At 30.9% G+C, this 24031-nt stretch overlaps 2 protein-coding genes across 4 annotated transcripts; one reads left to right on the top strand and one right to left on the bottom strand.

Moving 5' to 3' along the window:
• Positions 1–6034: 6034 nt before the first annotated feature.
• LOC140890532 (protease Do-like 1, chloroplastic) lies at positions 6035–8804 on the top strand. Of its 2 annotated transcripts, none has more exons than XM_073298384.1 (8): positions 6035–6435; positions 6500–6622; positions 6707–6878; positions 6989–7026; positions 7482–7680; positions 7992–8144; positions 8252–8386; positions 8587–8804. In XM_073298384.1, the coding sequence occupies exons 1-8, from the start codon at positions 6119–6121 to the stop codon at positions 8662–8664; spliced, it is 1215 nt and encodes a 404-aa protein (XP_073154485.1). In that variant the 5' UTR covers positions 6035–6118; the 3' UTR covers positions 8665–8804. The 2 variants fall into 2 exon arrangements, with proteins under 2 accessions (XP_073154485.1, XP_073154486.1); XM_073298385.1 differs by having other exon boundaries at positions 6213–6435; positions 6496–6622.
• Positions 8805–11201: 2397 nt separating this feature from the next.
• On the bottom strand, positions 11202–16287 carry LOC140892250 (uncharacterized). 2 transcript variants are annotated; one of them, XM_073301085.1, is made up of 9 exons: positions 16138–16287; positions 15659–16018; positions 15482–15515; positions 15122–15349; positions 14435–14524; positions 13826–13891; positions 13654–13745; positions 13523–13570; positions 11202–11608 (listed from the first exon to the last, which is right to left on the bottom strand). In XM_073301085.1, the coding sequence occupies exons 2-9, from the start codon at positions 15988–15990 to the stop codon at positions 11491–11493; spliced, it is 1008 nt and encodes a 335-aa protein (XP_073157186.1). In that variant the 5' UTR covers positions 15991–16018; positions 16138–16287; the 3' UTR covers positions 11202–11490. The 2 variants fall into 2 exon arrangements, with proteins under 2 accessions (XP_073157186.1, XP_073157187.1); XM_073301086.1 differs by having other exon boundaries at positions 15122–15313.
• Between the last annotated feature and the right edge of the window lie 7744 nt (positions 16288–24031).

Here is a 24031-nt window from a genome sequence, read left to right as displayed (position 1 = left end):
TGTACTACAAACAAAGATATAAGTACTATATAGTAAAACCATTCGTACTGCTAATATCATCCAAGAAAAAAGAACACTAACTCATACATGTGTTTATGGTACCACACATTAGGTAATATTGATACCACAATTAAGCTAAAATGTACTACAAATAAAGACATAAGTATTACATAATAAGATCTTTTGTACTGCTAATACATTACAAGTACGAAGATCACTAAATCATACATATGTGCATGGTACCTCACATTGGGTATTATTGATATCACAACTAAGCTATTGTGTACCACATATCAAGACATAAGTACTACTTTGTAAGACGTTTGGTACCTCATTAATGAGATATAATTCACTCAAACATATGTTTATGCAACCAAAATATATGTAATATATATGGTCATTGATAACATATAAGTCACTAAAGCATATGTTTATATATCCAAGATATATGTAACATATATGATCATTAATGACATATAAGTCACTCAAACCTATGTTTAGACAATCAAGATATATGTAACATATATGGCGATTAATGACATATAAGTCACTCAAACATATATTTATACAACCAAAATATATGTAATATTCATGGTCATTAATAACATATAATTCACTAAAACATATGTTTATATATCCAAGATATATGTAACATATATGATCATTAATGACATATAAGTCACTCAAACCTATATTTATACAACCAAGATATATGTAACATATATGACCATTAATGACATATAATTCACTCAAACATATGTTCATACATCCAAGATATACGTAACATTTATGGTCATTAATGACATATAATTCACTGACACGCATGTTTATAAATCCAAGATATATGTAACATCTATCGTCATTAATCACATATAGCTCAATCAAACATATTTTTATGAATCCAATATACATGTAACCTTTATGGTAATTAATTTAATGACATATAAGTATCTCAAAGATATGTTTATACTTACGAGATATATATGTAACATCGTGATCTTGGTTCTTTCACATATATTCAGTACCAGTTACATTGTTACGTAGTACTATTGTGGAAACATGTGGTACAATTAAGACTACTTGTATTACTGATATAGTTAAGATGTTGTATCATATACATATATGTGTTACATCATGATATTGGTTCATTCACGTATTTTCAATACAAATTGCATTGTTATGTAGTACTAATGTGGCAAAATATTTGTACATTTTAGATTACATGTGGTACTAATATAGTTAAAATATTGTATCGTATACATATATGTGTATAATCATGGTCTTGATTCTTTCACATATTCAATACCATTGCATTGCTACGTAGTATTAATGTGGCAAAATGTGGTAAAATTAAACTATGCTCAGTACCAATATTGTAAAAATAAGGTATCATATACATATATTTGTAACATCATGGTCTTGGTTCTTTCATGTATGTTCAGTACCAGTTCAATTGTTACGTAGTACTAATGTGGAAAATTGTGGTACAATTAAATCTACCTGTAATATTATGTATTGGTTCTTTCATGCATGTTCAGTACCAGTTTCATTGTTATGTCTTTATACGTTTACATATATTCAGTAGCAACTGCATTGTTACGTAGTACTAATGTTAAAATTTGTGGTTCAATTAATTTTACCAGCAATATTAATATTTAAAATATGATAACATATACATATGTGTACTACTATTAGTAGTACTATATATTCGAGTCACCAAAATAATTTGATCATCAAATACAAGACTAATTTCATTATTCAAATACTAGATGTACATCTACGCTTCTGAAATGGGGTTTCTGCCAATGTAACATACATCCTCTGCTTTGTATGATATTAGTTGTATTAACTACTCTGCTTTGTTGTGATTATTCATGTTTTTAGCTTAATTAGTACTAATTTTGAATTCACCAAATACTCATATTATTATCAAAACAACTACGTTCATAACAATATTGGTAGTATATGTGGCTAAACCAAACAATATGAAGTTATGATAAATAATACTAGTACTACAGTTACGTGCACCTGGTACTAATATCATTATCAAAATAATGCTACTTCATGAATAATATTAGTACTACATGTGACTGAACCAAACAAGACCAACACGGTTAAAATACCAAAAAATTGTATCAGTACATCAATGCAAACTGACAAACAAAATAAACTACTACTAGTACTACATATTTGAGTCATTAATATAAATTTATAATCAAATATACAAAACTAATTTTATTCTTCAAATAATAGATGCACGCCCATGCTTCCAAAATGGGGCTCCTGCCAATGTATCATACTTCATTCTCCGACTCCTGGAAAGAAACCAAGAACATTATCAATAAAAAAGTTGACAAACAAGAATCAAAATTAAAATTGAGTAAAATTATGCGAAAATCAAACAAAAAGCAGCGGCAAAGGGAACCAATTACATCTAAAAATTTAATCAAAACCAAACAAAACCCCTCAAAAATAGAACAAAAACTAGCAGTAAATAGAAGAAAAACCTGCAAGCAAAAAACATGGACAAACCAAAGAGAAACCAATGTAAAATATTTAACCAAAGAGTGAATGAAAAGATTGAGTGCTCATTTAAGCTAACTTGGAGGGTTGGGTCCTCGACTCTTGAAGGTCTTTGCAATGGAGTTGTGGGCATGACAGGTTTCGGAAAAAGCCCCATTTTGCTCCCTTCTCTGATATCAAATTCATTTAATCTACCCAAGAAATTCGCCATTTACTTGAGTCCATCGAGTAATTCCAATGGTGCTGCAATATTTGGAGATAAGTCGTATGCATTCCGATATATTCACAGGATCTCAAACAACACCTTGCACTACAATGATGTCATTCAAAATTAGAAGCTCACAAAATTAATCTAGTAAATGTGATTCCGATATATTCACAGGATCTCAAACAACACCTTGCACTACAATGATGTCATTCAAAATTAGAAGCTCACAAAATTAATCTAGTAAATGTGATCATCAACTAAATATAACCACCACACTATTAAATAACCCACGTTGTTAAAAAATATAACTACAACTAAAACAATTTGTAGAATGAAGATTGGAATCAACTTTAAATTGTGTTTTTCTTGAAAGTCCGATGACAAGCTCAATGTGAACACAACATGTAAACTATTACACTCGATGTCATAACAAATAATCACAAACTCAAAATGTGCAGCATAATTATAAAGTTAAATATTGAAAAATACAAATAATAATCCAAGTAAACTCAATATTTTTTTTCGAATTTCAAGTGTATTCTCCCTAAATATGCAGAGCTCATCCCTACGGCTCGCATGCATCATCCCTTTCACATAAATTTTATTAGTATAACCAAAAAAGAAAAGAAAAAGGGAAAATTTTTTTGCATAACTAATAGAACAAAATCAGAAGCATGACAATAAAAGACACGAAACATTTTAGTAAATTAATGTATTTATTAAATCAAACAAAAGTGGGTCAAAGCTTTTGTAAAATTACCATGAAATATAGAAAAAATCGAGAACACGCTGATCAAATTGGAGAAAACTCTGAAACAATCCCAAAAAACTTTCGCTCGACCGAGTACACTTTCTTGTAGATGTGTTCTTGAAAATTATGTGTTCTCCCATCTTCTTTTTCCTGTGAAATGGAAAACAAATTAGTTGTTTTCAGATCATTCATAATATTTTAATGTAAAAATATAAGAATGTAAGATTTTTACATATAAGTAGAAAGAACACAAATCAAATAAAATCTAGAATAATTAGACAAATCACCAAAAGAGCTCAAATAGAACCAACATGATTCGATTAAACCAGCATAAATCGAAAGAAACTAGAGAAAATTAAAAAAAAAAAAAAAACTAGCACAAATCGAATATATAAACTACAATTTGCACCATATTCCCTAATCATCTAACTACACAAGCTTAAGAATTGTAGAAATTATATACTGCAAAAAAAATGACTTCTGTAAAATATATCCAATACAATCAAGCACCAATAGCAGAAAATTTTTAGTTTTTTTGACAATTTTAATAGCAACTATAGCTCAATTCTTGTTCACCAATGTGATGCATTATAACCTAAAAATCTGAAATTAAACTATTGTGTTCAAGAAGATTTCACTAAAGCTCTTAGAAATCTGAAATTGAACTATTGTCTACAAGGGGAATTCACTAAAGCTTTGAAGAAGTATACCAAATTCATCAGGATATCTCATAATCAACTCAACAATAATATGTTACTGAAATCGAACAAACATAAATTCTTCTTTTACTCAAAAAATCAACAAAAACCCAACACAAATCAAATATACCACCATAAATCAACAAGAAATCAACAATAAATTCAACCTATGTTGCTTTGGCTCGTCCCTCGTCATCGTCTGTGTTACTTTGGCTCGCCCCAATTCAAAACTCATATCCCTCGTCATCGCCCTGTAGATAAATTAATTCCTTCGGCCATGGGTTTTCTTGCGTGAGAAGGAGGCGTTGGTTTAGAAGGAAAAAGAATGATCCGTGAATTTTCTCGCCTGAGAAGAAGAAGAGGAGGCGTGAGTTTTGTCTGAGAGAAGAAGAGGATAGGCATAAAATTAGCGTGAATAATTTAGGAGAAATAAAATTAATGGTAAAATAAATAAATACGTGAAACAGGGAGTTCAAAATAAATTTTTGATGTAATAGGGAGTGCAGCATAAGATTTTATGACATAGGTACTGAACCTAAAGTTTAGTTTGTGTATGGGGATTTATCTCCAAATTCCCCTTAAACTAAACCCCGACTTCTGAGATCTTGTGTCCTAAACAAATCATCTAATTGTGAAATTGAAAAATAAAAATAAAAATCAAAGAAAAATTCAAATGCGTGAGACAAGGAGCAGAATTTTGAGGGATTTGGATCCTACGTTTCACTGCAATTTTTATTCTTTTATTTTTTTTCAATTGAGATGTTCGCATGAACATCTCATAATTCAAAACAAAAAAACAAGACAGCACGGGGTGTTGTTATGTTTGGGCAGCAGAAGGTCCAAATCCAATGGAAAAATTAAGAAATTAACCTTCATTTATAAGATGTTTTGATAAATAACCTCTATGTTTTAAAACTATTAAATGTATATTTTTATCTTTAATTAATTATACCACGCAACGTTCAATTTCCACCTTACATAAATTTTCATCTTATTCTCCGACATTTCGATTCAAAACCAATTACGGTCAAATTACATCAATTTTCTCCTTATTGCAATTAATCCTTCTTTTAACCTAGCGTACTGGACATCAATCATTTAACCTCACTCCAGCCTTGGAAAAACCCTTTCTTTCTTTTTTTTTTTTTGATGGAAAAACCATTTCGACTTGTTCTCCATCGATCTGTTGAATGAGAAATATGGAAAAACCCTTAATTTCTTTTTCTTTTTTGGTGAAAAAACCATTTCGACTTGTTCCCGGTCTGTTCATTCTCAATCCAAATGTTGTCGTCTCCATCCATGACATTTTCTACAACTCCCAATTTTGTGACAATCGAATTGAATTGGAGAAAAACGATATTTATTTTTTGTACAATTTCTTCAAAAAAAAAAGAAAATATACATGAAGAGACCATTGCTACATCTGAAAAACACCATCATAATCATGTGGTGGAGAGTACAGGATCAATATTGAAGGGCAATAACGTAACAGAAGAAAATTTTATTAGAAGTGGAGGTTATTTTTTAAAAAATAAGTTGTACAAGGTCATATAACAAAAAAATATATGGATGAAGGTTATAAATCTAACTATTACGATCCGTGATACGATCTCACATGAGTGTACTCTTAATCATTTATCAACTCAACCCGTATATTTGGAGGTGAGACCAACAACAGATCCAACCCACTTTATCAGCTCTACTTTTTTTTTTTTTTTGAAAAAACTTTATCAGCTCTACTTGTGTCACATACTTTGTGCATTAATAATTTATTCCCTAAATTTCATAGAATTATGTTTTAAAATCAATAAGAAGCGTTGGATCTTGGTGTAATAGAGGTCTAACCGATCGAAGTTATACAAGCTGAGAAATTATTGTCCACAAGAAAGAAATAATAAAACAAATTTGCAGATGACAGGTGAGATTGAGTAAGTTACAATGGCGTCCACAGTGGCACTGCTCTCTTCCACTCCAAAGTTGAAGTTGGTGATCTCCCATTCTTCAATGCCCAAATTATCCATCTCAACAAATAATCGTGGTAATATAATGGTTACGGACAAGAAAATGTTGAAGAAGGTGGTGGATTCGTTATTGGTGCTCTGCGCATCGGTTGCTCTATCGGCTTCCCTGTTGGTGACCGACGTTGATTGTGCTTGTGCTTTTTCAAGGAAATTGCAGTCCGATGAGCTCGCTACAGTTCGTCTTTTTCAAGAGAACACTCCCTCTGTTGTCTACATTACCAATCTCGCCGTCAGGTACGTTAATTTGGCTTTTTCTTTCTTTCTTTCTTTGGGGTTTGACTTGGTATGTTTTAGGTAGGCAGGATGCGTTTACATTGGACGTGTTGGAGGTGCCTCAAGGATCGGGTTCAGGATTTGTATGGGATACGCTGGGCCACATTGTCACAAATTATCATGTCATTCGGGGTGCTTCAGATCTCAAGTACCTTCTTCAATCTATATATTTGTTTTAATCTTTAATTTAATACATTTTGCTTTTCACTTAATCCACCCTTGTTGCCTTCAGGGTCACTCTTGCAGACCAAACCACTTACGATGCTAAAGTTATCGGGTTTGATCAGGACAAAGATGTTGCAGTCCTGCGTATTGATGCTCCAAAGCACAAGTTGAGACCTATACCAATTGGTGTGTCTGCTGACCTACTTGTTGGTCAAAAAGTTTTTGCAATTGGAAATCCTGTAAGCCCTTGCTTCTGCTAATGTCATCAAATGCTTTTAATTTTATACCATTAACCCCCTTTTTTTGATGATATGTATATGTTTTTGTTCAATGCTTTATGTCTTTGAAGTTTGGACTTGACCATACACTTACGACTGGCGTCATCAGGTACTCTGTTTTGTGATTCCACTTGTTGATATATTGCACTTACCCAGTGGCTGATTGATTGTATTCCCCATCATCGATTTTCTTTTTGGGCTTGTTCTTTATATCTGAGGCGAAAAAACTGACGGAAACAATATCACACTCCTCACTTTTATTTATTACTGAGGTTTACACAACTTTTTTTATGTTTATATTGCAACAGCAAAGCCAAAAATGTGGTAATTAAACAGTACTCTTATAGCCTCTTTTTAGTTCTCCCAGTCCATAAATTGCTGGGGAACTTGGTTCAGGTGCATAGAATTCCTAGAGTGAATCATTGAATTATTCTATGAATCTCCAAATCTGGATTTCATCTATTATTTGATCATTAGAGCTGAAACGCTACTAAGATCTAGTGAAATATTGTATGATGTTTCATAATACTAGGTAACACAATATCTTCTCTCTCTTTTTCATAGTGGTCTTCGGAGGGAAATCAGTTCGGCTGCAACTGGTCGTCCGATCCAGGATGTCATCCAGACTGATGCTGCCATTAATCCGGGAAATAGTGGAGGGCCGCTTCTAGATAGTTCAGGGAATCTTATTGGGATAAACACAGCTATATACTCTCCTTCTGGTGCTTCATCTGGTGTGGGATTTTCTATTCCAGTTGACACTGTGAGTACGTAATTGATTGAATAACAAAAGTTAGTAGGCTTATACGTGTGTCTTGTGTTCAAATGTTTGAGCTGACCAATAATTCTCGCTAAAACGCTTCATAAAGTCTTTGGTTTTAAAGTGGTGAACTAGGTTGTGAATGAATCTGTGTCAGTTGGTGCCTTTCTTTCGTAAAGAAATACCCGACCACCAAGAATCCGCTGGATGGCACGGCATTTTTGTTCAAATATAAGTCGGGCTATACGCCAGTGGGGAGAGACTTGATGGATCAATTTTTGGAGTGTTCTTAATGCGTTTTCTTTTACGTACAGGTTGGTGGCATTGTTGATCAATTAGTAAAGTTTGGGAAAGTCACCAGACCCATTTTGGGTATTAAGTTTGCACCAGATCAATCAGTGGAGCAATTAGGAGTAAGCGGAGTTCTTGTCTTGGATGCTCCTCCCAATGGGCCGGCTGGGAAAGCGGTACGTATATTGCTGTATCCTTTCATTCCTTTGGTTTAGAACGTGGGTTGAAGGTTGAAATTCGAAGACGTGAGATTTATGTTGTGGGTGTAATTTTTGTCTACCAGGGTCTTCAATCTACCAAACGAGATACATATGGCAGACTTATTTTGGGTGATATAATTACGTCTATTGATGGAAAGAAGGTCTCCAATGGTAGTGATTTGTATAGAATACTGGACCAATGCAAAGTTGGTGACAAGGTAAATAAAAATAACTTTAGGCGTTTAAAAAAAAACAGACAAACAAAACCTTTTTTTTCTCATTTTCACGCCATCCAAAATTTCCATTTACGCCCAAAGTTTAAATTTTCAGAAATAGGAAATTACCATTATCATTTCCGACAAGGAAAAAAGAAAGAAATCTTACTGAGGTCTCATATTGATTTGGGTTGCTTATTTAGGTGACTATTGAAGTGTTACGTGGTGATCACCTGGAAAAGGTTCCTGTAGTCCTCGAACCAAAGCCTGACGAATCCTGATGTTATATAGCGAAAAAAGAGTCAAAGCATACTTTCAAATGTATAGTTATTTCTTACGCTGAATTTGATTGCTTGGGTTGAGAATTTGCAAATGTATATTTGAACTAGTTAAGAATAAAAATTTCAACCCTTGTCTTTTATCACGTTAATCTTGTACTTGTGTAGCAAGCAAGATCGAAAGGATTTTATATGAAAACCAAGAAACAATTTTTTTTTAAAAAAAATAATAATAATAACGCCGTTGAATTATTTTAATATTAAGAAAAAATACTTGCGATGCACGTTAAAAATTTATAATTAAATATTTTTTTTTACTATTTGATACATAAATGAAAAGAGATATTTGATTGACAATAAAATATAATTGGCACGCAATATGATTAATTAATGGTAGGGTAATAAAAAAAGGACATGTGTTGTACATAGGTAATTAACTATTGAAAACATGAGTAAGAAATTTAGATAATATATTTAAATTAATGGTGGATTAACAAAGAAGAAGATGAGGGGTTTCAATTTATAGATGATCACGGTGCGGTTTTGTAGTTTTTTAAAAAATGTCAAATCGAATTGTTATCGGCGGTCGATTAGTCTCTTGAAAAAAATATCGTGGTTTCAAATTTAAATTAGTATTGCGATTTTGAAAAGTTTTTGGTGGTGACGATCGGTTTGCAGTTTTTTTTTAAAAAAATGTTCAAGTAGAATGCAATATTAAAGTATACACTCAAATTGATTTGAAAACAATAAAAATAAAATGTCTTTTAAATATAAAATATAATTCAAATTATTGAAAATTAAAATTAGTTAAAATAATAAGTGATGAAGTGGATGTGATGTATAGTGAGTGACACGTAGGGCTGGGTACGGTACGGTATACCGTACCGAACTACGATACCGTATATCGTATCGTACCGTACCGGTATGTTCGGTATACCGAATTTTCGGTATGGAGATATTTTATACCGGATACCGTACCGGAAATAAAAAAAAATTTTGGTACCGTGAAAAATTTTATAAAAAAAAATCGGTATATTCGGTATATTCGGTTTCGGTATATTCGGTAAATTTTTCGGTACGATATGACGGTATTTTCGACATTCGGTATTTTTTCCCAGCCTTAGTGACACCTCAAGGAGGAACACGGTCGGTGAGCAACATTTCAAAACTAATAATAGATACTTTATCCGTTTCGATTATATAATCGGTAATCCTGCTTTTTTCGCACATAACAATAAAAAACTTTAAAAATATCAAATATACAAATAACTTTCCAGGTTTACCCCTATTTAATGAGCATGAAAAATAATTAAATTTCTCTAACACCAATAAATTTAAATTGAAGTTATCCGTTTTCCACAGCATGAAATACTCCATCTTATTAGTTCCAAAACCAATTGAATTAGTTCCAAAACAAATTGAATCACTCTTTCGGATTTTTAAACTTACAATTTTCAAATGCTTCAAATTTGATTTCATGCATCATTAGTTCCATAACAAATTGAATTATCTTTTCTATTATGAAATTTTTAAATACGCCAAATTTGAATTATCATTCGAATTTTTTAAATTTTCAATTAGAAGTTATGTGTGCCCTTTTTTCTCGCCAAACTGTTTTTGAATTTTTAATGGATGTTATAAACATAAATACTACAGTTTGATAATCACAAGTTCAACAAAAAAAAAATTAATGAAAAGTGAACCACAATCCTTCCATTGATTATTAATTTGAATGCCTCGCCGGAAGACGTTACCTGATCATCTGGCAATAACTATTTTCATTCACCATGACATATGCCGATTGATTTGAATCAATTATCAGAAGAAGATGAAGTTCTATTTTTCTTCACATGTTCCAAGATATTAGAAATACTCTCAATAACTAGTCTACGTATACTTCGATGTTATATTGAGGTAGTATCCTCATTGTAGCTGTGTGACCATCAATTGGCTACATTTGCAAATCATGTAGGTCTCACATCACATGATTTTGGGCCAATAAAGGCTTTACATTACCCCTCTGTAGGGTCCAATTTCTCCTAGTTTACCTATTTTCAAATGCTAGTTAATAACAAAAACCTCAAATTAAAAAAGAGTAAAATAGTAAAGGAGTGTGAAAAACTATTACTATATATATATATATATATATATATATATATATATATATATTTATTTGAGACAAACAAAAAAAAAACTTGACATATGTTATCGGGACGGAGGTACTTAGTATATCTAAGATAAATCGGTTTTGCTAGAGTTTTACAAAATTATTTATTTTACAACGCTTAAAGGAAATGAACAAAACGACATATAATCAACTCTTTTGGAGAAAATTGAAAAGGGCAAGATATTAGAAAACATTAACAAATAACAAGCATGAAACTGATTTATAAGAAACGTTAAACCTTTATGTTGATCCATAATGAGGATTTATTTAACTAAATAACCTTCGTTTGACCATGATTTGGAAATATAACCTCCTCAATTTTTTGCTTTTTTTTTATTTTTGCATTTTCTTTGTATTTGAAGGTTATTTTGCAAAGTTTTTTTGAAAGAAGGTCATAAATCAAAAAATTTGATTGACCAAAGTCATTTTTCAAACTCTCTCTCCATAATGATCATCGTGCGTCACATATTTTAGGAATAATAATAATGAGAACATACATATATCCTATCAAGTAAAGCTTGGAAGTAGTTTGACGACCAAAGCAGTAGCATTTGCCCGTGAATGAAGTACCTTGCAAGAATCTTCATCAACAATTTTCAGACATCTTCCCGGGTGTAAATTTGTCGAAATGTAGATGCCTTATTCACTGTTGTAAAACGATATTATGGGGAGCATTGATAACAAGTAGGGAACAATTTGGGCATCATGAAGTGTTTCATTTTCACAATCAGTAGAAAGATTCCATAGCATGGTATGTGCATTAGTGCCACCACCAAGTACCTGCCCAAATAAATAAAGGAGGCTAGTTCATTACACACGACACAAATTAAGGTATCGAATATCATTGTTAAAAGTTCTGCGTTTGTTTCATTCTCATTTCTCAGTGACTGTATATGTATATACCTGCGGCACACTAAATTGCCTTACAAAATGGAAAAGGACGTTCCAAGAAATATGATAGTTTATTGCCATCCAAGCTTTAATATATCTGTGTATATTCTACTTTCCATTAATTTATGTTAGAGATGATATCAAGAGACGATAATCTTTTTGTAAAAACCCGAAACTTTGGCCCCAAGTTCCTTCAACAAGGAATAAAACTCTCAAGCATGGAAGGCAAATATTTCATTCTAATTAGTGCACGGTGATGGCGGAAATCTTGGAACAAATCTTTGTATTGGCAGCAACCGAACCAAGTTATATGGATGCAGATTTTTCCTTCCTTAATGCACGAAATCAAGGAGATTTTCTTCCTCCTTTTTGGACGATTTTTAGTTGCAAGAACCACCCTTCAGCTCTCAGAATACCCTTAGTCCAAAATCCTACTCATTCTCTCATTTTCCTCTCCATATTTTCGAGAGCAGCAAATTACAATTATTCTGCCCATGTTCTGCGTGAAGGCTGCCACCTAAAGTCATCACTCGGTCCACCGTCTTTTCTTTATTTTCGAAATTTTGTCTCAAGTTGTGTCAGACCACTTTCGAATTCAAAGCTGCAAAGATTTGGGTCAAAGGGAATTGACTTTTCTTTTTCCATAATCTCACGTGGGGATAATCTAGGATTTGAAAGGAAATTGCTTGAAAAAGGAGAGTGGAGAGTTGTGAAGAGAAATCCAATCTATTCTACCAAAAATTGTTGAAGTAAGTAAGCCAATTTTTGGGAATTGCTCTTTGAAGTTTCGGTCAAAGCTTTGTTTATTCAAGTCATTGATTTTCGTACCAACATACTGGATAAGTGGGCTTATGTTTTAAAATTATTATGTATGATTAAAAATTCGATCGCTCATGCTAATCGTTGTAATTTTGTTATTTAATATTGTTCATGATGATGTTTTGCTGAAAATATGTTTTGACACTGTTATGAATCGAATTAGGAGTGGAAAGGGAATTTTCGAACCATGTTATGTTATGGCCCTGATACGATGGGTATAATAACCGTTCTATGACCTCACCCCTTAAAGGGATTACATATAGGAGACTGATCAGTTAGCCACGAATAATGAGAGGAATTTCAGTGTCTGGCCAAAGTTATGTTATGCTATGTTACGTCATGTCAATTATGTTATGATGATCTTCATGATATGCTATGTTAAGACATGATATGAAATGTTTACGCTTTGAATTATGCTATGAGTTTTTGAAATAAATAAATATATATATATATGTATATATTTGATATGATCGATCGGCCCCCACTTATTGAGTGTTTCCCAAATCACTCATCCCTTACTTTTTCCTCCCAAATGATGAAGATGATGATGTAGAAGTTCGTGAATAAGATATGTTTTGGGGATGGTGATAGATGATCAATTAGACTAAATTTTGTTATTTTTATTATTGGGATTTTCACATTAATATTTTGTTATTAAGTTTTTAGACGCTTCCGCATTGGTTTTGTTATTGTTGGATTTATCGAGTTGTAAAGACAATGTTTTGGAATTTATTTATGATAATAGACTGGTTTGGTTTATACTGTACTACGAGGCTGGTTGTTTTATAATTTGTGTGAATTTAAAACAACGCCGGTGGCACGTCTCGGTCTCGGGGCGTGACACTTTTCGTGCTCAAACTTACCGTTGAACTTTGAATTTAATTCACGTCAATATTTGCTCTAAGAAACTCATTTCTAACAATGGTGCCAAAAATTGGAATTAGATATTAATATTTGCTGAATGATGGGAAAAAACGAACTCACCACAATGGAGCTTGAGATTTTGACAAGTCAAGATATGGATAAGGCCACCTAAAACATATAACTATTGCTGGTGAGACAACGAAATACAAATCTTTCTCCTTGAATAAAAAGCTAAGAGAAACAGCAGTTACCAAATTGACACAAAGGCATGAAGCATCCACTGGAAGATAACATAGATACACGTCCACAAAAGGAAGTAGGAAATTCGAAACCATGGAAATCTCTGGAAGAAATATCTCAGGATTAAATGCTGAGTGAAATCGACAAAAAATAATACAGGAAATACGATATGTAGCAGCTCACCAGACTATTTAAAGCTGTATCACCAAGAAGCAAGACAGCACCAAGCGAATGTGCTAAAACTGTCAACTAATAAAACAAAGGAACATTTCTTATATACACATATATATAACAGAGGAATCATCAACAACGTAAAAAAATAAGCAGAGGAGATGCGTGAAGAGTATATAAATTTAATTTGGAGGCTTCAGATGAAAGATTGGCATCCTGCAAATGTATAATCACATCAGCATCGATCATAGAACCCTGAGCCCAAAATTAGCCAGGATTCTGACACTTACAAGTAGGATAGAGAATAGTTATTATCATCAAAAGGTTAGTACATTAAGAAGAAAATGTTCATCTAAAAGAAACAGTGTAGGATAGAGGGTATATACTTGTTATCAAAGGGTAAGTAAGTACACAAAGATGAAAAAATTTCAATGAAATCAATCAGGTATAATAGCTAGGTCTACTTAATTGAGGTATAATTTTCCATTTTTTTATTATTATGTTATGTCACAACAGGATCATTTTTTATGATGGCACGTCTGCCATTGACGACTTCACAAATCACAATCACTAAAGAGCAGTCAAGAGCGGATGTATTTTGTTTGTTACGGAAATACTTACAAGGCTCATCTCATAATCTCTGATGGACAGAAATGGGACAATCACGCACCAGTAAACAACATCTGTTAGTGTTACTGCTCCTGCTGTTATCTGTTTGTGGGTAAGTATGATCAGATCAACTAAACGAGTCACAAAAATAAAACCAAGAAAATTGAATGGTTAAATTCAATTACATGATAACGATAACATGCCTAAATTAAGTGATGACACTATATCAGATTCAAAACCAAAAGTGAAGAATAGAAATTCAAAAAGGTAAGCTCACTTGTAGAAGCTGTTTGAATAAACTGTCTATAAAGCCTATTTACCACAATTTTAAGGAGAGCTTTAAATTAAATAATGACTCTAATCTAAATATATATAACTTTTTAACCTTTACTTGATCTTCTTTTTCCCAACATGGTTGAAGGTCACTTGCAAATAAAAATTTTAAGACGGTGCGCCTTCATAAGTTTTTCGGATTTGAGACATCTAAAAAAAAGGTTGAACCACACCTATTTGTTAAAATCTCCCTACCACAAATTAAAATAGGTTTTCATGGGAGAAAATAAGGCAATGAAACAAAAGAAAAGCAAAGTAAAAAAAAAAAAAATCGTAAAGGCCATAAACAAGTTAGGATTTCAGAGCCTAGTCAATGAACAGATTGCAGCCATATCATATTCCAATAGCAACAAATAGAAGCCATGCCTGAAACAAGACTTGAAAAAGATAACCCCAAAATTCAGAAGTCTGCAGAACATGATGGAATTTTCTTGGGTGGTTCAATCTTTCAGATAATTTGACTTCACTGTCAACCGCTTCATTTGATATAGGTGTATACAACCCTTTCTCCATATCGTCGGGCACATGGCACTTACTGTGGTTATTTATTTTTGGATACTGGAAACATCCATGAATAGAAAGAAATGATGCAAACTGCAAGAGAATATATATAAGACACAACAAAGTAAACGTACATATATATATATGGAGTTGAAGGTTTTGAGCCGGTAAAAGAATTTTGGCAGTAACATCAACGTTGGTTACAACGCAAATTCTATATCATACCCCGAAATAGATGACACATAAAGAGAAAGTCCACCTGGGAAGAAGCAAATTAAACAAAAGGGGGAAAAGTAAGATATAATAATAAAGAGAGAGAGAGAGAGAAAAAAAAAAAGAGAATAGCAATCAATAGAATATTCACCGCCACTTAATTTAATTTAAAGTTGGAGAATCACTTACTGAGTGTAGTAGTAAAACAATTCAAATCCGTGAACAGCAACATCGAAACTGAGAGCGACCAAAAGCAGACAGAATGAGATGATCCGAAAGGACATAAAAAGGATTGGGTGAATTGGTTTTAGACAAGGGTTCCAAGATCGAGTATAGTAGCTGATCTCATTGCTTGTCCTCTGTCGTCCATCAGATTCTAAGCAGTCAAATGGTTCGTATTTCCATATTACATATGATCCGACAAGCATAGACCACAGGATCCATATGAAACACAGCAATACTCTCCATGTCAACCAATAACTCAGGGTAGTAGGATCAGTACCGTCGGCAAGCAACTGCATTCTGTCTGCTCCCTCCCTCCACAAAATGCTGATTCATATATATAATTAATTAGTAATCAAAATAAACAGAACAAGCTAGCTATGCAAAACATATGAATTTTATTATATATTAACAACCAATTCCTCATCACAAAATGGTGGACTTACGAGTGATCGATCCAACACGCCTTAGAGATCAAACAGGCAGCTGCGAAAGAAATGGGGAACCGAATTCAAGGGAGACGCAAACACTCACACACGTGGGTCTTTGTCAATGGCTGCTGGTGGGTGCTAGAAACTCCCATCTTTCAATCTGTGGCTCACTCAGGCCACCTTAGTTTTTATTTATTTATTATATTTACACTCGCGAAACATGTGTCTTTCATATTCGTGGGTTTTTTTTTTTTATTTAAAAAAATATTATAATAATAAGAATTTATTCTAAATATAGACAATGTTGACCTTTCTCACACATATGGATTGGATTAAGATCGTGAATATACCTACCAATTTTTTATTATCAATTATTTATATATATCTAGAACAAATTGATTTTGTGAAACAAAATAATCTCAAATTTTAATTCAATTTCTCCGTGAAAGAATTATATCTTACTATTTTACTATAGAATATGTCTCAACCTTTTAATTTACGTAATTAACTTAGTCAATAGACAAAAAATATTCATACTTTAATATATTTATTATCTATCACTTCAAATTATCATCTTCCAAATTTATTTTCTTAATTTAAAAATAATTTATCGTTGAATATAATATAAATTAATTATGTTTAATTACTAATACTCTATATTAAAGTCTTGGGAGTCATAGTAACTGACTTTTGGTGTCTTTTAATAAATCAACAAGCCTTTTTTTTAACAAATCATAATATTAAGGTGTAATAATTGTCTCTGTTGATTACATCGATCGAACCATGTTGTTTGGATTGTTGTGCGGTTTAAATTAAAGCTCTGAGTTATACCTTTACCACCAACTATAATTTTTTATAAAACGTTAAGCGCTTCATCCTACAAAGTTATGTATTCGATTTTCATTGATTACAAAGAGTCCAATTAGGATTGAGAGGGAGATTGTTGGGGTGAAATTTTAAAATAAATAACCATATCACTCAAAATTGCAATTAACATAGAATTTTAATTAAAATCAATTACTCCATTTAATTTAATTTATTTGTAAAAAAACATTGGTAAAAAGAATCAGTTAAAAAGCTCGCAACGCGTCCATTGAATCTCTAATCTCTCCCTATATATAAAGAATCTCCCCTTTAGACACCATTTTTCATTTGCCGAAATTGCCCTTATGTGCTATACATACTACACTTTTATTTTTATTTGTTTTTTTTTAAATTTCAATATTTCTAATTTCCATATTTTTCTCAACTAAAAATTATAGATAAGATATATTGATAAATAAATTTTAAATTTATTTTTATATTATTTTATAAATGAAAAAAAATAAATTTAAATATTATCGAAAAAATATTACATAACATAAAATGTTAAATATATTATATGATTATATACACACGCGTGCGTGTATGCGATTATACTAGTTCTAATAATATATAATGGTGGATGACGGAAAAGAGGAATGTTATGCACGAGTTTGATCTGCGTATCTCCCATATTTTGTATGAGCTAGGGGATAAATTTTATATATTGAAAAATAAAATTATATATTAATTTTTTTTTTAAATTTCGCCAATTCACCTCAATATAATACAAATGCTATAGCTCATGAATTTAATTATTTGAATGAAAAGCATCAATAATAATAATGATAATAAAAACAAATTAAAGCGTCCAAATGGAATTAAAAAAGTACCATAATATATATTAGAATCTTATAAGGGCCGGCCGGGGTAATAAGCTAGTCATGATCAATTAATTGAATTAAATATACCCAATGGACAGCATCTCCATGAAATCAATCTCCTTCTGATCAAAGTCAAATTGCATCCCATCTAATAAGCTCTGATCATGATTATTATTTTCAGCGTTCATATTGATCGGTTTGTTGGATGGAGAGATAGAACCGGAAGAAGAAAACATAACCTTGTTGATGTAGTCTTGCAATGGAGAAATATTAATGTTGGAGTTGTTCTTGCGATACGACGACAGCTGCCTTCTTTTTGTAGCATTCCAATGGTTTTTAATTGTGTTTTCACTTCTTCCTGGCAAGCTTCGTGCAATCTCAGCCCATTTGTTGCCTACTTGCCTGTGGGCCTCGATTAGTATTCTGTCTTCTTCATCGGACCATCGATCTTTCTGTATATTAATTAATTAATCATATTGCCCATAAAGATAATTAGTGCACATGAAATGCATGCTGCCGATCGAGTAAATATTATATTATATATAATTAAATATAAATAGAAAGGATTGAAATTAAAATGGCAATTACATTAAGTGTAAGGAATTAATTAAAAACCTTAATGTTGGGCTTTAAATGATTGTGCCATCTTTCCCTGCATTGCTTTCCGATTCTCCCCGGAAGCATCTGTGCAATGGACGACCATTTTCGTACTCCATGCTTCTCCACCAACTTCTCTAACAACCTAGCTACAACTAAAACGAATTACAAACAAAATAAAACAAAACAAAACAAAACAAAACAAAAGCATGCATATATATATAACATGCATGTATGTGTAATGTGTGTGTGTGTTCATATATATTCAAATTAAACAAGTACGTACGTACGTACAGTATGTCAAATAGATGATCGATCCGGCCGGGAAATTATATATAAAACGAAACAAAACTATATATGTACCTGTCTTCATCGGCAGACCATTGCCCTTTAATTATATCGGATTTCTTTTCGATTATTATTGTTCTTCGACTTCTGGTCTGCTGATCTGGCTCCTTTTTATTTGAACCATTTCTCTTTCGTTTTGCAATATTATTGTCGAGGATCAAACACGACTTCTTTTCTTCTTGTTGGAACGGACCAGGATCCAGTAATCTTCTAGTTTGGGAACCGTGCAATATCATTTGTCCATTTGGTGTGCAGCTTTCAAATGTCTGGGAATATAAATTAACTACTTCTGGATTGAACAGCTTGGCAAAAGAAGGATCAAACGGATCGTAAAATGGAGAATGGAATAAGTTGGATCCCTCCTGCAGCATCAGTAAATCATGATCATGAAGATTAATGTTACAAAAGTCATGTGAAGAATTAGAAAATCCCTCAAAAACTGTATCCAAATCCATGCAAATGCAAAATAAATAAAATTAACAAGTTCTAGCTGGAAGGTGACTCTGCACGTTATTGCTAGCTAGCTTGCTTGTGTGTAGTGAAATGTACGTGCAGCATTAGAGAGTTTTATTATGATAATTTGGTTTACGATAATTTATGACCATTGATTAATTTGGATGTAATATTATTTTTTTAAGGTATATGGTTTTGGTTTACGATAATTTATGACCATTGATTTTGGAAAAGCTAATCTGACGGTAAAAGACGGACTATATATGATATAAATCATTAATTTGCCCCCTCTCTTCCGTACGTTACAAATGCATTATAAGGTATATATATATATATATATATATATATATATATATATATATATAATGATGGTTTCAGACAAAAATTCAATTATAACACGCAAATTAAAATTTATTCGTTAGGCCTCATCATTATCATCTACTGACATTTTGCTCCTCTTTAAAAAAAAAAAAACCTTGAAAAATGTTGTACGTAAAATAAGTCATTTAAATTCGATTTTCGCTCGATCGCTAGCATAACTTCTACTTAAACAGAAAAAATAAAACAAATAAATATTCAAAGTATATATTATAATAAATAAGAAATGTTTATAAGCTTAAGTTAGTTAGATGTAATAATTGTTTTTGAAGGTAGTTAGATGTAATAATTTTATTTTTATTTTATGGCATATTTATTTTTATATTCCTTTTTTTCCTCCTTTCCTGATTCATCATAGATTATTCCATCACAATTAATTACTCTCTAAATTATTAGCTGGCACTCAATATGCATTTAATGATATTGATAAATTCACATTTATGTATATTCATTATCATTCGTAATTCAAACTACAATTGCTTAAATTAAACTTTGACTAACGAATTATAGCATTCATACATTATATTATATATACTAAAAGTAAGACCAATATATCGAACAGTGTCATCTATAATAATTATATCAAGAAAATTTTGTTATATATTATATCGTTAAATTTTGATATTATATCGTGAGATTTTATATTTAATGCAAAATGATATTTGATAAATAATTTTTTTTACTGAATTTTTTAAGATGTAAGAATTGTTATATAAATTTCGTTGTATCGACAATATTACTCATACTAAGCACTGCAGAGCACGCGTTGCGTGTTTTACTATCGTGGATTTGTTTAGATATGTTTATAATTAATTTCTAGTGTAAGGATGGTTTTATAATTTAAATAAAGATAGATGTAAATAATAATTATAGAATTGATAAGGCAATATGAGAGTTTCGGTATTGGTCATAAAGATACACGTATGAATATATTTCACAGCCATGTGTACTCCACTATATACACAAAATTGCATCCTAGTGCCTAAAACTTCATTTATTTGCAATTCGGTCCTCGGCCAATCTTTTTAATTCAATTTCAATCCTAAATAATTTAAGAATATTATAATTTAAATCTAAACTCTAAAAATTCTCAAATTAAATATTCTCGGATTAAATCAAATAATCCCGGGCCTTATGTTTCTCTCCCTCTAAGACATGAGTTCGTCCTCGAATTCATAAGCAATTTGTACACGCATAAGATAAGAAATAACATAATACTGAATAAGAACTCACATCAAGGAAAAATATCTAGAAACCTCTGTCTCATATCTTCTTCAGTCTCCCATGTCGCTTCTTCAACTCCATGTCGACTCCATTGAATCTTCACCAATGGAATGGTTTTGGTTAGGAGTTGTTTTTCTTTTTGATCGAGAATCTGAATCGGCTTCTCGAAATAGCTAAGAGTTTCATCGAGTTCTGCTTCATCGACTTGGAAAATATGAGATAAATCAGGCTGATACTTCCTCAGCATCGATACATGAAAAACATCATGAATACCAGATAAAGCTGGAGGCAATGCAAGTCGATAAGCTAAATCGCATATCTTCTCCAGAATCTCATACGGTCCAACATATACCATTCCAACTACTTTATTATGACTTGTATGATGAATCAATTTTTCCCTAGATTTTATACCCACGTGTAATTGTATGGAAATTCTTGATATAAGTATTCCCAATCAATTAATGATCACAATTCATTTTGAAGAATTTAAGCATAGTCTTGCAGTTGTTGTCATCGTCAAGTATGTGTCACTAACTAAATGTTAGTTCAAATTACAATATATGTTAGATGCAAGAAAGTAAATGTTAGTTGCGAAAAATTAAATGTTAGATGCGAGAAAGTAAATGTTAGTTGCGAAAAAGTAAATAGTAGTTCAAATCACAATATATTATTTAGAACAATCGGTAAAACCACGCTATTGTCTAAATAATATATATGACTTTATTATAAATTGATACATATACTTATAGTATATAATTATTGTAGTATTTATTGTATCATATTAGACAACAAATAAAGGTAACTACATTTAAGGTACCAAGTATTTGATGTAAATAGATAACAATAAATCATTCAAATTATACCTACAAATAAATATCAATTAGTAAAAAAAATAGAAAAGGGAAGAATATACAAAATATAAACAATCTTACTTGATCAACAATGAAACTTTTTCACATTGACATAAAAGGATTTAGCTTGCCATTAACATAAGATTCAAGAGTAAGGATAAAAGAAATTTCATACTTAAACTTGGAGAAATATGCATACTCAAACTCTTTTTTTTAACAAGACACACTCAAACTCTTATTCTTACACACAATATTTATTTTACAAGTGAGGAATTTCTCTACACTTTCGCACACTTCAAAGCTTATACAACACATCTATTTATAGGCCAAATGAGAACAAGAGTCCAAGACTCATTAAATGTGAAATAGTAAAGTTGGTGGTTGCTTGTCTCTTTGAATGTCAATACCATAGCCCAACTTTAATTGACATGTTTGATGCCTTAAATCACCAATTCAGCCTTTGCACGTAACATAGAACACGTAGAAAATTTTGTAGATATGTTTGAACATATGATTCACCTTTTTTTTTTGGATAAAAGGTGAATTATTTATGATATTTTTACTCTAAGCTGGTCATAGTAAAAGTAAATTTGTCTCCATTTTGATGTTTGATCATTTTGATCATCTTAATGAGGTTTTTAGAATTTATTGTCTTTTACAAAGTTGAAGATGCCTCTTTTGTGATTCTACAGAATTAGGGATTACTCCAATATGACCTCTGTAGCTTGAGTAATTTTATTTTTACCAAACCTGTGCAAACTATAAAATACAAAATTTTTAGTAAAATATTTAAATATAAACACATAACACTAAAATAATATAATTTCATAATTTTAATAAAACTTTAAATTTAAAACACAACTTTTAACATATAAATAATTACAAATTTTAAGTTTCATCACACCCCAAAACCGACTAATTACTAGTCCCTTAGTAATAAAATATCATAAAATCACAAGTTAGATTTTTATTCCTTAATATATACATTCAAATTTGCAAACTTTGAAATTTTAAAACACATTTATAAGGTGATCATATGTTTATTTATAAATCTTGTTATCAACTAATATATTAATATATAATTGGATGGGTTATACATATATATTTCACACAATATCAAAATATTAAATATATATAATTTTTTTAAATAAATATTTTCTTAAAACTTTGAGAATAATATAATTAAAATGATAATAGAAATCATTTGCATAACATGTATATCATCAAGAATATTAATGTAAAAGTCTCAACTCCATATTCTTTCCAATTATGATATTTCATATATAACTGTTTTTCACTCATGGGGTTGGAAAAAAATTATACACTCATTGAAAATGGCTAGTAAAGCAGACAATCAAATAACCTAGTATTGAAAATAAGATAGGATAATTTACAAAGAATAAACCAATTTTGTTTTTTTTTTTGGTTGGTTGCAAAATTGTTTTTATATAACCAAATACCTCCAATAAACTTTGAAAATGTTACATTTCATTTTTTTTAAAGTTTATTTATTTGTTTATTTTTTATGAGATAAATCTATTACATTGATAATTATAGTATAGATATTAATACTTTACATTATTACAATCAAACTTCAAACAACTTTGCAGCCAATTTTTATTTGCAAATTTTTTTTTAAATGAGTTTAATCTAGTAATCAACCATTTCTTAATAATCAATAAAATCTTATAAGTTATTTTCTCAATTCTCACCTCTCACTCACAAAATTTATGTGAGTATATTTTGCACTTTTATAAATTAATTCCTTCAATTATACATGTTATTATTCATTCAATCAATATCATTTTAACTATATACTCATAAAAGTTTTAGAAAATATGTTATTTGAAAACACACAAATATATATTATTTATAACTTATATCCCATCAATTATATATTTTCTATTAAATTGATAAAAAGAAGAATAAATAAACATCTATACAAAAAAACTTCATTTTCTTAGTAGTTTACAATTTAAATATATACGGAATATTAAAATCTAATCTATTGTGATAATATGATATATAAAAACTAATGCGTGTCAGGAGTTTTTGAATCCTTACTCTGCCATTGAAAAAGAAAAAATAAATATTATTATAGAAATATTTTTTTATTTTAAAATTTTAATTTTTTTTGAAGATAAACCCTCCCCCAAACCCGAATATGACATTGTTTTTAATTTTTTTAAAAAAAATAAAGAGTACATGATGAAAGAGATATCATCTGGAATTTATTGAAGATGAGGAAGAAACACAAACAATTTCGTGACATGTTGAATCAATGATCCAGTTTCTTTTTCTTACTGGTTGGTTGAGACCAATTGATCTTTGTTATAGCCAAATCAGATTGATAAACAAAAGCTTGGATATCAT

This window comes from Henckelia pumila, chromosome 3, assembly GCF_033568475.1.
Source record: "Henckelia pumila isolate YLH828 chromosome 3, ASM3356847v2, whole genome shotgun sequence".
Classification (NCBI taxonomy): domain Eukaryota; kingdom Viridiplantae; phylum Streptophyta; class Magnoliopsida; order Lamiales; family Gesneriaceae; genus Henckelia; species Henckelia pumila.
Note: the sequence above shows the minus strand (reverse complement) of the source record. Positions and strands in the feature narration are given on the sequence as shown.

Coding starts and splice junctions, on each gene's coding strand:
- LOC140890532 (XM_073298384.1), top strand. CDS start 6,119: ATGGCGTCCACAGTGGCACTGCTCTCTTCCACTCCAAAGTTGAAGTTG. Junction 6,436..6,499: donor ATTACCAATCTCGCCGTCAG/GTACGTTAATTT, acceptor TGTTTTAGGTAG/GCAGGATGCGTTTACATTGG. Junction 7,681..7,991: donor TTTCTATTCCAGTTGACACT/GTGAGTACGTAA, acceptor TTTTACGTACAG/GTTGGTGGCATTGTTGATCA.
- LOC140892250 (XM_073301085.1), bottom strand. CDS start 15,990: ATGCAGTTGCTTGCCGACGGTACTGATCCTACTACCCTGAGTTATTGG. Junction 13,892..14,434: donor GAGATTATGAGATGAGCCTT/GTAAGTATTTCC, acceptor TTGTTTTATTAG/TTGACAGTTTTAGCACATTC. Junction 11,609..13,522: donor AAATCTCAAGCTCCATTGTG/GTGAGTTCGTTT, acceptor TTATTTGGGCAG/GTACTTGGTGGTGGCACTAA.